This window comes from Hirsutella rhossiliensis (genome assembly GCF_020360975.1).
Source record: "Hirsutella rhossiliensis strain HR02 chromosome Unknown scaffold00035, whole genome shotgun sequence".
NCBI classification, from domain to species: Eukaryota; Fungi; Ascomycota; class Sordariomycetes; order Hypocreales; family Ophiocordycipitaceae; genus Hirsutella; species Hirsutella rhossiliensis.
Genome location: NW_025408701.1, coordinates 10,269 through 24,292, shown reverse-complemented (window position 1 = coordinate 24,292; position 14,024 = coordinate 10,269). Strand labels below are relative to the sequence as shown.

Here is a 14,024-nt window from a genome sequence, read left to right as displayed (position 1 = left end):
ATCATGATTGCAAGAATCGGGCCGCGACTCCGGTGTTCGTTGGCCCGGCTTCTGTCTACATGCTCCTAAACAACCTTCACTACAGGCGAGCGATAACTGTGACCGCGCGGTTACTGGCCACTACGAGATTCCAATAGCCGTGCGAAGTCGTCTCCAGCCGCGAAGGCTCCTGACGGATTGCGTTGCCATTGACCCGCTGGTGTGGGAGGGCTCCTGGATTGGTTGTTTCGGCCAAGAGATAGAGAAGCCTCGGCGAACTAGCTGATTGTCGTTGCAATGAAAGCTGTTGTGGCGACTTGATAGCAGCTCCGGAGTCGTCGGCGCGGGAGATGGATGGGCTGGAATGAAGAGGCGGGAGGTGCCCATCTGCAAGAAATGGGCGATATAGTCGTCGCTGATGCCATGTGTGTTGAGGAGCCCACGTAGTACTTTGTTCTCCTCGGCTACTCTCCTTGCGGCCAACTGCATATCGGTAGAGGCCTTAATGCCTTGAAGCTCGTAAGTTTTCACTCGCTGTTCGAGCTCGAGGAGATGCTCTTCGTCGGGCACGCGATCTTCTCTGGTTGTCTCGGCTAAGCCATCCTTTGCTAAAACAAAGCAAAGAGGAAGAAGTCTTGTGTTAGCCAAACCCACGCGCCTGCGATCTCAGGTGGGGTTCATCACGTACTCCGCGGGTTGACATCTGGCCCACAGGATTCTCTCTAGGCTATGCTTCGTAAGCTCAGGGAAGACGAAGTGCAAACGAGACAGAAAATGCTTCAGTTGAGTATCAGGGTTGTGCTGAATATCGGAGAGAATCATGGGTTAGGGGAAGGGAAATGGGAAGTAGGAGAACAGAAATCTGAACTATCTCTCGCTGGGAGAAGATATCCGTAAGACGCTGATACTGCAGTCGGAGTGCAAGTTTGGCTGTCTCGCAACTGTCTGTCGGGATGCCTCATGCATATTCCTGTTCCGGGGCCAGGGTCCGCCGTTACTTAGCCAATGTCCGCGAATCACCCCTGGAATGGTTCGTGCATCCTTTACTGGGACACCCTAGGCTTTATGGGCCGATCACATCACTACTTCTTCCAAGTTATTACCGCTACTTCCTGACAGAGGCAGGGGTGAATCGAGTCGTGCAGGCTGGTCAACTGCCTCCCCTTATCACTACATGCTGGTGATAAAAAGGTGTCAGAGAAGGATTGTTTCACAGCCTGCCTTCATTAAGTAGATGAGCTACTTGTTTCATTGTCTTTGGCCATTGAATGATACAGAATGTCTAGGGGCTCCAGGACTCCTCGCGATTTCCGCAAAAAGAGGTCATAGACAGGCGACGTTTTCACTTGGTGTCACAGGTCCCGGGGCCGGCTGACCGGTCATCCGGTAATCGGATTACCGCCCCGCCCCACGCAAAACCATGTCGTTTTCGAAGGCCCGGCCCTGCGGGGCTGGCGTTTTCTTAGTCGGATTACCGCCATCGGACGGCAAAATCGAAGGTCCACGCCCGCGGGGCCCTGCGCGAGACCTTCGATTTCGGTCTCGCTCACGCGCGTTGCGCTCCACCTCCTCCTCCCACCTCCCTCCACCACCTCCTCCATTGCCACCGTCGCGACGGCGACCGCCTGCACCATGTCGAACGCGATAGAGGATCCCGGGTCAGGGCGGCCATTGAGCACTACCTGTTAGATCTGGAGAACACCCAGCCGAAGAATACGAAGCGAAATTATCGTCCCAAGCAGGAAGAATGGAAGGCAAGCCCGCATGCGCGCCCTGCAATCTTCATGTAGATCCATGCATTGACTGCCTCACAGGAGTGGTGTCAAGCCAACTGGCCTGCGATCCCGGACGTTTGGCCGGCCTCGGTACCACAGGGCCAACAGCTACCGGGAGACCTGGTCGATGAAGGAAAGCTCTTGCTCTTCATGAAGGAGGTAGTGGCATCACGTCCTCCAAAGAAAGGAAAGAGGGTCGCCGATGAAAGAAAACGACACCTCGAGGCTCAGGAAGCCAAGAGGGCCGTGAAAGACGCAGAGCACCATCAGGTAACAGATGTTGATCACGGGATGTGGTCGTCGGACTGAGCCAGCCCATCATACTAACACCCAGCTTCCCCAGCAGATACCATCGTTGTAGGCGGCGGAGGTAGCGAATACGAGTCAGACTCCGACTTGGAGTTGTATGAGTCCACGCTCAAACTACAGTATAATACTGTACGGGGCTACGTCTCGGCCATACAGAAGCTTTACGACGAGCAGAAGAGCCGAGAGTCAATCCTGCGGCCCGGCCACGAGTGGCACTGAAGGCGCTCAAACGCAGCATTCTTGCAACGACTTGGAGCCGGAAGAGGAAGGAATACATGGACAGGGGAGTTGGAACTCTGAGAGATGTGTGCGCCGGCGCAGATACCCGACCACACCAACGTGGCATGGTCCGAGAGAGAGATCGCCTGCGCCCTGAGGACGCAGGTGGACTTTCTGCTCGGGAACCACATGCTGCTGCGGTCCGGCAACCGCCTGCCGATGGAGTTGGCAGACTGCTTTCCCTGGACTTACCCAACGAGGGCTTCAAGGCCCAGGGTATACCACAAAGGCGCTGGTTGTCGTGATGAACTGTGGGAAGACCAACCAGCACGGCCGCATGGAGTATGGATCTGCTTTGCGGCATCGAGATCCGCGATCTTGTCTCATCGGCGCCCTCGCGTTCTGGCTTTTCTGGCGCTGGCAGGTAGAAAAGGCGGAAAGGTTTCCCGTCTTCCAAAGAAGCGAAGACTGGTATGAAACGAAGGTGCTCCGCCGATCGGCGAAGGAGCCTCAAGGTAAGCGTGATGGCATTCACCGGAATCCCATAACTCAGAGGGTGCATCGACCCTTTCACTCACCGAATATACAGCTCCGTTGTCGGGCCAGACTGCCCGAGAATGGACGTCCAGGTTCTACAAGAAGGCCGGCATCAAGGTCTCCAAGGTCAGCCACGCGCCTAGAGTGGCCGCGACGCAAAACGCCGACATGGCCGGAGTGGATGAAGGCCAGGCATGTCATCTGCCCTAGGCAAGCCGCCAACCCCCTGGCCTGGGCTGACCCGAACTATACAGATCCGCCGAGCCGGTCGTTGGAATAACGGAGACCAAATGACCGGCTGCTATCTGACTTCCCTGCCTTTCGAATTCATGAGGGCCGTGGCCGACTTTGACCCTGAATGGTCGGGGTCTTATTTCGTGCCCGGGCCACCGTGAGGCCGCCTGTGGTGCTACTCGTGCAGGTCTGGCCTCAACTCGACAAATGGAAAGAGGCCCACAGTAGCCCTTTCTCAGATCTCGGGGTGGAGCAGAACATGGCCGCCGGCGCCTTCTTGGAACTCCTGGTGGCTTCGAGAGGTGCTCCTGCAGGACGCTGTCTTCCTTCGCGAGTCCTACCCCGACCATCCTATCTTTCAGGATCCGGTCTTCTCTTGCCCCGAGTTTGAAGCGTTCGCCAGCAAAGTTCAAGACACATGCACACGGGACCACGAAGACAGCCATACCACGGTCATTCAAAAAGCGATCCCGGTGGTTGCGGAGAAGCTGCGCACAGTACTGACTCAACAGGTCGCAGCCGAGCAGTTAGCTGAGCGAAGACATCTAGACCTTTGGGGCTTCTTACGAACTATGCACAAAGTTGGATGAGTTTGCGCAGGCCACCTACACCGTCACCTTCAGCCCCGGCCAAGGTGCTGCAGGTCAACATGCGGAGATCGCGGGAGCTCATCAACAGAGGCGCCGCGCTCCACGAGAGACGGTCCTCAGGTCCGAGATAGGCCCTTCGCAAGCGGGCGGTCCGACATACGCTCCGCTCTCTAGAGCAGCAGCAGGAATGGTGCAAGCGGGCCAGGCAAGCCCCCAGGAAGAGCGCATGGCGAGCCGCCTGGGCCGCGCGAACCTCCGAGCTTCAAGCCCCGTTCTGTCAAATCTGTACAGGAGCTGCTGCGTCTCTGGCGGCAGGGCTGGGGCGAAATGCCTTCTGTGGATTCTCTTGAGCGAGACTGGGGTGCTCGATGGCGGCCATCTGCAGAGAAGAATTACCTTTCCACGCGCAAGATCATCGTCGATGAGGTTCGGAGGCGGGCCCAGTCGGACGGCTTAACTGAAGATATCGTGGCGAGGCAAATGGACGAAGAACGTGGACCCAGCTCTTGGATAAGTTGTTCAAGGCCATCCGAAAGGACAGGCAAGGCGAAAAGGGACACAAACGTGCGTCGGGGCAATTCAACGTCGGTGGTAGCGAAAAGTCGATGGCGCAGTGATTTTGAACACCCGTCTGATAGAATGACGAGGACCTTGGCGGCGAAAGTGCCCCAGGCCGTCAGGGCTGCGTCGCTACAGTCAGCGGTAGTGGCCTGTAGACAGGGTATGCATCCGCTAAGCGCCGCTGTAGCTCCAGTGCGTCAAGGCTAGAAAATGCTTCAAATCACCGCAACCTCGCAACCGACAGGATGTAGGACCTTAGACAGGGTGCATTCTGATCGCACAAACGCAGGCTATCCAGTCGAACTGGTTTTCTCGTCGTCGGTCCCGGCTTTCGCGCTTTATGGCGCTCCGAAGATGACATCAACCCGGCAGAGGTGATGTCAAGGGCAACGGGTAATCGGCGGTAATCTGCGGGTAATCCGCTGACCGCCCACCAAAGCCGGACCTGTGACATCCACTTGATGTCAATGATCTATTGTGTAGTGTTCTCTACTATGAAGGCGTATGGCAATGTAACTACGACGTTAGAGAGCAGTGGCCAGTGTTAAAAGACGAGTTGATCATTACATGCTTGTCCTTGCCGTGGCATCTTCGTCCATATCTCTCAGGCTTTCACCGCATATCTCTTCAGTTTTAAAATACTGCGCCACACCTTGCACTTTAGTGTTTAGGGCTGTGGTGCAAGGCGTACAATCAGCCGAAGGCTGCGAGTCTGGCTACCAGTCAAGCAGTCACCGAACAATCAGTACAGTATCTGCAATCATACATTCATCCTGTACGGATTTTGAGTGAGAACCCGTCGTTTGCGAAGTTGCTGATCCCTCATTTTCATCCTAATTCCTTCCGGCGGCGACGCATAAGTCAGGTGATTGCGGTCAAGCGGGCATCCAGCATCAGACCCTGCAGCGTTTTCACACGCGAGACGGCCACGTAGCTCAAACCGGTCTGAAAGTCACGGCAGGACAGATCCGTCACGATCATGTCTTCGGTGATGCTCTGCGACTTGTGAACTGTAATGGCGTAGCATACGATCAGGGAAACTGCGTACGAGTGCAGAGTGTGGTCCGACGAGGAAGTCCCTGTCTACTGGCAGAATCGGGACAATCTTCCTGCCATCTGCGGTGATCAGGAATACCGGCCCCGTGTACTTGTGTGCATTATAAAATGTCACTGTTCACGAGCTTCATGGTGTTTTGATACTCCGTATAGGGTGGCCACAGCAGCCAACCGCGTCTTCGAACGGCGAAGACACTTAGTTGGGCTGCTGTGGCCCCACACCAAGATCAACGGGTAATCTGCAAGAGGATGTCACAGGTCCGGCTTTGGTGGGCGGTCAGCGGATTACCCCGCAGATTACCGCCGATTACCCGCTTGCCCTTGACATCACCTCTGCCGGGTTGATGTCATCTTCGGAGCGCCATAAAGCGCGAAAGCCGGGACCGACGACGACAAAACCAGTTCGACTGGATAGCCTGCGTTTGTGCGATCAGAATGCACCCTGTCTAAGGTCCTACATCCCGTCGGTTGCGAGGTTGCGGTGATTTGAAGCATTTTCTAGCCTTGACGCGCTGGAGCTACAGCGGCGCTTAGCGGATGCATACCCTCAACTTATCCAAAGAGCTGGGTCCACGTTCTTCGTCCATTTGCCTCGCCACGATATCTTCAGTTGCCGTCCGACTGGGCCCGCCTCCGAACCTCATCGACGATGATCTTGCGCGTGGAAAAGTAATTTTCTCTGCAGATGGCCGCCATCGAGCACCCCAGTCTCGCTCAAGAGAATCCACAGAAGGCATTTCGCCCCAGCCCTGCCGCCAGAGACGCAGCAGCTCCTGTACAGATTTGACAGAACGGGGAGCTTGAAGCTCGGAGGTTCGCGCGGCCCAGGCGGCTCGCCATGCGCTCTTCCCTGGGGCTTGCCCTGGCCCGCTTGCACCATTCCCCGCTGCTGCTCTAGAGAGAGCGGAGCGTATGTCGGACCGCCCGCTTGCGAAGGGCCTATCTCGGACCTGAGGACCGTCTCTCGTGGAGCGCGGCGCCTCTGTTGATGAGCCCGCGATCTCCGCATGTTGACCTGCAGCACCTTGGCCGGGGCTGAAGGTGACGGTGTAGGTGGCCTGCGCAAACTCATCCAACTTTGTGCATAGTTCGTAAGAAGCCCCCAAAAGGTCTAGATGTCTTCGCTCAGCTAACTGCTCGGCTGCGACCTGTTGAGTCAGTACTGTGCGCAGCTTCTCCGCAACCACCGGGATCGCTTTTGAATGACCGTGGTATGGCTGTCTTCGTGGTCCCGTGTGCATGTGTCTTGAACTTTGCTGGCGAACGCTTCAAACTCGGGGCAAGAGAAGACCGGATCCTGAAAGATAGGATGGTCGGGGTAGGACTCGCGAAGGAAGACAGCGTCCTGCAGGAGCACCTCTCGAAGCCACCCAGGAGTTCCAAGAAGGCGCCGGCGGCCATGTTCTGCTCCACCCCAGATCTGAGAAAGGGCTACTGTGGGCCTCTTTCCATTTGTCGAGTTGAGGCCAGACCTGCACGAGTAGCACCACAGGCGGTCACGGTGGCCCGGGGCACGAAATAAGACCCCGACCATTCAGGGTCAAAGTCGGCCACGGCCCTCGCGAATTCGGAAAGGCAGGGAAGTCAGATAGCAGCCGGTCATTTGGTCTCCGTTATTCCAACGACCGGCTCGGCGGATCTGTATAGTTCGGGTCAGCCCAGTCCAAGGCTGGGCGGCTTGCCTAGGCAGATGACATGCCTGGCCTTCATCCACCCGGCCATGTCGGCGTTTTGCGTCGCCGCCACTCAGGCGCGTGGCTGACCTTGGAGACCTTGATGCCGGCCTTCTTGTAGAACCTGGACGTCCATTCTCGGGCAGTCTGGCCCGACAACGGAGCTGTATATTCGGTGAGTGAAAGGGTCGATGCACCTCTGAGTTATGGGATTCCGGTGAATGCCATCACGCTTACCTTGAGGCTCCTTCGCCGATCGGCGGAGCACCTTCGTTTCATACCAGTCTCGCTTTTGAAGACGGGAAACCTTTCCGCCTTTTCTACCTGCCAGCGCCAGAAAAGCCAGAACGCGAGGGCGCCGATGAGACAAGATCGCGGATCTCGATGCCGCAGAGCAGATCCATACTCCATGCGGCCGTGCTGGTTGGTCTTCCCACAGTTCATCACGACAACCAGCGCCTTGTGGTATACCCTGGGCCTTGAAGCCCTCGTTGGGTAAGTCCAGGGAAAGCAGTCTGCCAACTCCATCGGCAGGCGGTTGCCGGACCGCAGCAGCATGTGGTTCCCGAGCAGAAAGTCCACCTGCGTCCTCAGGGCGCAGGCGATCTCTCCTCTCGGACCATGCCACGTTGGTGTGGTCGGGCATCTGCGCCGGCGCATACACATCTCTCAGAGTTCCAACTCCCTGTCCATGTATTCCTTCCTCTTCCGGCTCCAAGTCGTTGCAAGAATGCTGCGTTTGAGCGCCTTCAGTGCCACTCCCGTGGCCGGGCCGCAGGATTGACTCCCGGCTCTTCTGCTCGTCGTAAAGCTTCTGTATGGCCGAGACGTAGCCCCGTACAGTATTATACTGTAGTTTGAGCGTGGACTCATACAACTCCAAGTCGGAGTCTGACTCGTATTCGCTACCTCCGCCGCCTACAACGATGGTATCTGCTGGGGGAAGCTGGGTGTTAGTATGATGGGCTGGCTCAGTCCGACGACCACATCCCGTGATCAACATCTGTTACCTGATGGTGCTCTGCGTCTTTTCACGGCCCTCTTGGCTTCCTGAGCCTCGAGGTGTCGTTTTTCATCGGCGACCTCTTCCTTTCTTGGGAGGACGTGATGCCACTACCTCCTTCATGAAGAGCAAGAGCTTTCCTTCATCGACCAGGTCTCCGGGTAGCTGTTGGCCCTGTGGTACCGAGGCCGGCCAAACGTCCGGGATCGCAGGCCAGTTGGCTTGACACCACCCCGTGAGGCGGTCAATGCATGGATCTACATGAAGATTGCAGGGCGCGCATGCGGCTTGCCTTCCATTCTTCCTGCTTGGGACGATAATTTCGCTTCGTATTCTTCGGCTGCGTTCTCCAGATCTAACAGGTAGTGCTCAATGGCCGCCCTGACCCGGGGATCCCTATCGCGTTCGACATGGTGCAGGCGGTCGCCGTCGCGACGGTGGCAATGGAGGAGGTGGAGGAGGAGGTGGGAGGAGGGGAGGTGGAGCGCAACGCGCGTGAGCGAGACCGAAATCGAAGGTCTGGGGCAGGCCCCGCGGGCGTGGACCTTCGATTTTGCCGTCCGATGGCGGTAATCCGACTAAGAAAACGCCAGCCCCGCAGGGCCGGGCCTTCGAAAACGACATGGTTTTGCGTGGGGCGGGGCGGTAATCCGATTACCGGATGACCGGTCAGCCGGCCCCGGGACCTGTGACACCATCGATTTAGAAAGAGGTTCCAGTGTTGGATCCACCTGTGCACTAGGCACCGATCGCGCACGTATAACTAATCGACCGCGCTAGTCACGTGCGAGTAAGAGGTGGGGCACAGGGAGGAAGGTCTTGCACACAGTTTAGGGACACGTTTCCTGGTTACGCAAGATATAACCAATTGAACCAGTTCGAATAACCTCACCGCAGTGAAGAGCCTGTCCACATATTTCAATTTAATCTGTTAAGTGTTGAGCGACGAATTTATTTCAAGTAATCGTTAGACCCCGAACTTGACTTACTTGAATTGATGTCAGCGCTGTTGCGAAGAGAACCGACGAGCTGGGAATGACCCTAGGGGCAGAAAACAAGGAGATATATTACGGAGAGAATGAATTCTGGTTTGGTGGGATGGTCTTCACGAGTTCATGCAACCTCCTGGGAGCAGAATGACCCATAAGAATGAGATTGAAAGAATGGTACGCAAGATTGTTGTACGCTATCATATGCGCGACATGGGTGACAAGGACGCCACTTCGCGACAGAGCTGGAGCGACTGTTCGAACTGGCCGGAGCTGAGCGAATTGCGATCGAATTCTGGGCAGCGGAACAGCCGAGGGAAGCAATTCTGCGACACAAGCAGTCATACAGGGTATTTCAACCATCGTCAGGGCTCTTTTACGCTACTTTGGCGACGCTTTCACCATACGAAAGGCTCTCGGAGGGTGGGTTCTTCTGAATGCCGCGAGGTTCTCATGTTTGCGCTCGTACTGGGACTCACCTTCCGAATCCGCGAGGGAGAGAGCGAGCAGGAGCGAGGCGACTTTCTGTTGACTTGATATGAGACATGGACCAAGACATGTTTAGCAGCAGTTACAAGTGGTGAGTCATGGATAGTGGCACGGACGTGCCACTATGTATATATGTATGTTGAGAGCTGTCAGACAGAATTGAATAGAAGTAAGTTCAATCGCAACAGGTTATGCACCCGGTTGCTTTTATTATGCTTCCACTGCACGATTGAACTCGGCATATGAGAACACTTTTCGTCAAGAATCGACGGTTGACAGCAAAGACCCGGCACTATGGGCAAGAAAGACTACAAAGGAACCATCCTTGATGGAAGAGACCTTTGACAGCTGGAAGATGGATCTTGAAGATAACTTGTTGAGTGACGATCTTATGAGCTGCGTCACCGGTAAGGCAACAGCGGAATCGTCAGATTTATCAACGCCAGGAGAGAATGCTGCGGACATTAAAATGTCTCTCTTGCGAGAATGAAAATACGACAGAGTATTGACCAGATCCACAAGAACTCAGTCAACCATCTCACCGATCCACGAGCAATTTATCAATCCTCGTTAAGCGATATGCGACATCGAACAAAGCGCGCCTTCGACAGCTGATCCGAATGCTATACGACGTTAGTACGCAGACGAATAGAACTGTGCAGGAGAAGGTCGACGACCTAAAGCGACTTCGAGCTCAGATTAATAGCCAAGACAAGGACATTGTTATCCATGAACAGCTATTGATTTGCTTTTGCAAATGAGCATGGACGACGCTTTTAACACTACGGTCGAGATCTTGAACGCCTCGACAGAGACGTTGACAATGGAAAAGGTGCAGAGCTCTCTGGAAAGCAAAGAGTTGGAACTCGTCGATACTACAATCAAGGGAGAAACCGCACAATCTGCGGGTCGTGGCCGCAGTGCATGGAACAAAGGGAACAACAGGTCCAAAGCACAGGATGGTGGCGATGATAGCAAGGAGGAATATCTGAAGAAGGCAGGGGTGCTGGTCTTGTGGCGGTATGCATTTCAAGCATGATTGTGCAATTTGGCACCAAACCAAAGCAGGGAAGACCTGGCTAGCCTCTGAAAAAGCGAAGGCGAGAGAGGCCATGGATAGCAAAGGAAAGGCAAACGCGGTCAGGATCCTTGAAGACAGTGGTAGTGAATCTGAGAGATCTACCTACTTGCTTCCGAACACAAAGGAAACAGCCCTCCACAATGGTATCTCGACAGCTGTGCTTCCTCCATATCACCCCAAGGGAAGACCAATTTATCTCAAAGTTGTCCCCTACAAAGACAAGTGTTGAGATTGCAGACGGCCTGAGGTTCGTTCAAGAGGGAAAGGAGATGTGAGGATCTTTTACGTCTCACAGAAAGGAAGAGCAAGGTCGACAATAGTACGTGGGGTGCACTACATCCCGGAGGCGACGAGCAGCCTGCTATCAGTCGGTGAACTGGAAGACAGGGGAGCATGTATTGTCGGACTCTCCGGGGAAGACAGTCACGGTGACAAGAAATCAGGAGGAGGTGCTGTTTGGCCACAGACATAAAAGGTGTGGCGCTTGAGCCAGACAAGAGGGCACCGAGCCCATACAATCCAAGAAAAGGATGGCGATAACGGGGTAGCGCTGAAGTCAATCCTGAAGATGCCTGAAAGACTACTACATGCCAGGCTGGGACACCCTGGAAAGCATATGGAGGGCAAACTGAACGCCGTAATGGATGATCTCGAGACAACTCATTCTGCCCGTCATTCTGCCAAGCTGCACCGAGGCCAAAATGACAAGAAAGGTCTCAAGGGAGCCAATGTCTGCGGTGACAGAAAAGCTAGAGAGAGTCCATATAGATCTTTGGGGCCAGTTGAGCTATCACTTCAAGGAATGAAGTACATGCTGACAATCACCGATCAGGCTACCGGGCGAGTTTGGGTTTATTTCTAGAGACAAAACGAGAATTACCGACAAGATCAAAGCCTGGGTAGTTGTTGCAGAGGCAGAGTGTCGCGAGTACGGAAAAGGCGAAAAGGTCAAGGCGATGCGCTTTGATCGCGGAAAGGAGTTTCTAAACGAGGCAATGAGGGTATTTTGCACGGGGAGAGCTATTCGGATCGAACCAACAGTGGGCTACCACCCGGAGGGGAATAGTATCTCTGAGAGGAGCATGAGAACCATATCAGAGAGGGGTCTGCATGCGTCACGAAATGGATCTCCTGCAGCATACTGGGAGTTTTCGAACGCAACAGCGGCCTATCTGAGAAATAGGAGTTGTCAAGGAATGGCTAAAAGCCCATGGGAGTTATGGCGTGGAGAGAAGCCAAGATCAGGCACTTGAGAGTGTTCGGATGTCCTGCCTGGGTATTTATTCCCAAAGAAAAGAGAACAAAGCTTCTGAAAAGAGCATGGCAAGGAGTTTTTGTTGGATACAAAGAGGAGACAGATAAAATCTATCTAGTCTGGAACCCAGCTGATAAGAAGGTCCACGAGGTTCGATTCGTGGAATTGATGAGAGCAAGTATATGGACAATGAAATCAGCCAAGAATCACAATCGCAGTATGACGATGAGAAGGAAGAGGGAGCAAGGGGAGTCACTGATGATGACTCTGATGCCGAAGATTCGGTCAGGATAGGACCATGGACCAGGAAGCTACAGAAGCTGGGGAGGATGCGGAGAAGCAGCGGACGGGAACCCGACCGGCCAAGACACTGCAGATTCGGAGGAAGGGCCCCAAGGAGACACAATCATTGTCAATACAGGGAGGCGGATATAACCTCTCCTGAAAGGAGTCTGCCGAAAACAAGATCCCAGATTCGACGAGAGACCGTGGCACTCAAAAGAGCAGAGAAGCAGCGAGCAGAGCTGGAACGGCGGCAAAGAGAAGAACAGCGCATGGCAGAACGTCTGAAGAAGCGAGGGGAGAGTGGCAGGAAGGAAAGAGCCATGGTAGCAAGGACGCTTCTCCAGCCTAATACAGACCTGTACGACTTCGACCTGAAAGCTTACCTTCCGACAGGCGATGGAAGGCAGTGAGAAGGATCAATGGGTAGGAGCTATAGATGAGGAAGTTCAGAATCTCATTCGACGACAGACATTCTCGGAGGAAATCAACGAAGTTGACGTGCACGGAGAAGAAGTAGTTGATGCCAAGCTTGTGTTTGATCGCAAGAAAGACAAAGAAGGAAGATACTACGGTATAAAGCACGTCTAGTCGCGAGAGGGTTCACAGAAACACGGGATCAATTACGAGGAAACCTTCGCACCCACGATCCGGCTCGATGCGATGAGGATCATTCTAGCTTTAGCGGCGAAGAAAGGCTGGAAGGTATACCAGATGGATGCTGTGGCTGCGTTCCTTGCAGCAGACCTAAAGGAAAGGATCTTCATGAAAGTGCCAACTGAGCTCCAGCAATATTTCGGGAAATACGTTCAGATCCTGAAGAGTTTGTACGGATTGAAGCAAGCTGCAAGGATGTGGTATTTGCTAATATCAGAATATCTCAAGGAGATTGGTTTCTCACCGATGACAGTGGACCCGACAATATTCAGACATACAGAGTCGGAGGTAATCATCGGCGTGCACGTGGATGACTTTATGATTACAGGGGAACGAGGATGCCATTGAACGGTCAAGGAAAAGCTGAAGGGAAGATTTGAGATGAAAGACCTCGGAGAAGCAGAGAACATTCTCGGAATTCGGATTCAAAGGCACAAAGGAAAGCTGATGATTGATCAATCACAATTTGCGAAGGAAATCGTGGCAGAATTTCTACGACGACTCAATGAAGCACGCAACCCCATGGAACCTGGAGCTATACGGAAGCTCGCTGAGGAACGGGACGGCCTCTGAACCATGACGAATGGTTGAAATACGTGGAATTGCTCGGAAAGCTGATTTGGCTATGCAATACGAGGTTCGACATTATATTCGCAGTTAACAGAATGGCATCTTTCACGGTAGAGGCATGCTGGAACCACTGGAAGGCTTTGCTACGAATATTGGGTTATGTCGGCAGGACTATTCACCACGGTATCACATATGGCGGAAATAATGAGCACGCACAAGGAGTCGAAGGCAGCGATATCGACTATTACTCCATTGACCACAACATCGAAGGGCACGTCGGCTCTGCAGGCCTGCAAGATGGAGAAGCGTTCTCTGACACCGACTACGCTACTGATCCAAGGGACCGGAAGAGTATCCTGGGGTTCGTCTTTATGGTCTACGGAGGCGCCGTCATGACGTATAGCAAGAAGATGAAATCAGTGGCAAGATCTACGACAGAAGCAGAGTATGTTGGGATGGGGGAGGCCACAAAAGCTGCCCTCTGGGGACGTCGACTACTTGCAGAACTGGAAGGAAAGGGGGAGCAAACAGTGCCATTACTGCTTGAGATAATAAGGAGCTGTACAGCTGACCCGAGGAGTATCGAACACGTCGAAAATCAAGCATGTTGATATAGCATTTCATCACGTCGTTGATGAGGTCAAGGAAGGAGAATCCAAGTCTACTGGGTTCCAGGGGAGAATATGCTAGCAGATGGGATGACCAAGCCTCTGCCTAGGAGGCTTTCGAGAGGAACAGGAGGAGGATTGAATTGGACCCATACGC

General features: G+C 54.0%; 1 protein-coding gene across 1 annotated transcript; it reads left to right on the top strand.

The window, feature by feature from the left end:
• Window positions 1-2,619: 2,619 nt before the first annotated feature.
• On the top strand, window positions 2,620-3,214 carry HRG_12021 (centromere DNA-binding protein complex CBF3 subunit; the record flags this gene model as incomplete). Its single annotated transcript, XM_044870491.1, has 3 exons — window positions 2,620-2,797; window positions 2,872-3,011; window positions 3,074-3,214. 3 exons carry the CDS (start codon window positions 2,620-2,622, stop codon window positions 3,212-3,214), a joined length of 459 nt encoding a protein of 152 aa, XP_044714423.1.
• Window positions 3,215-14,024: the final 10,810 nt, after the last annotated feature.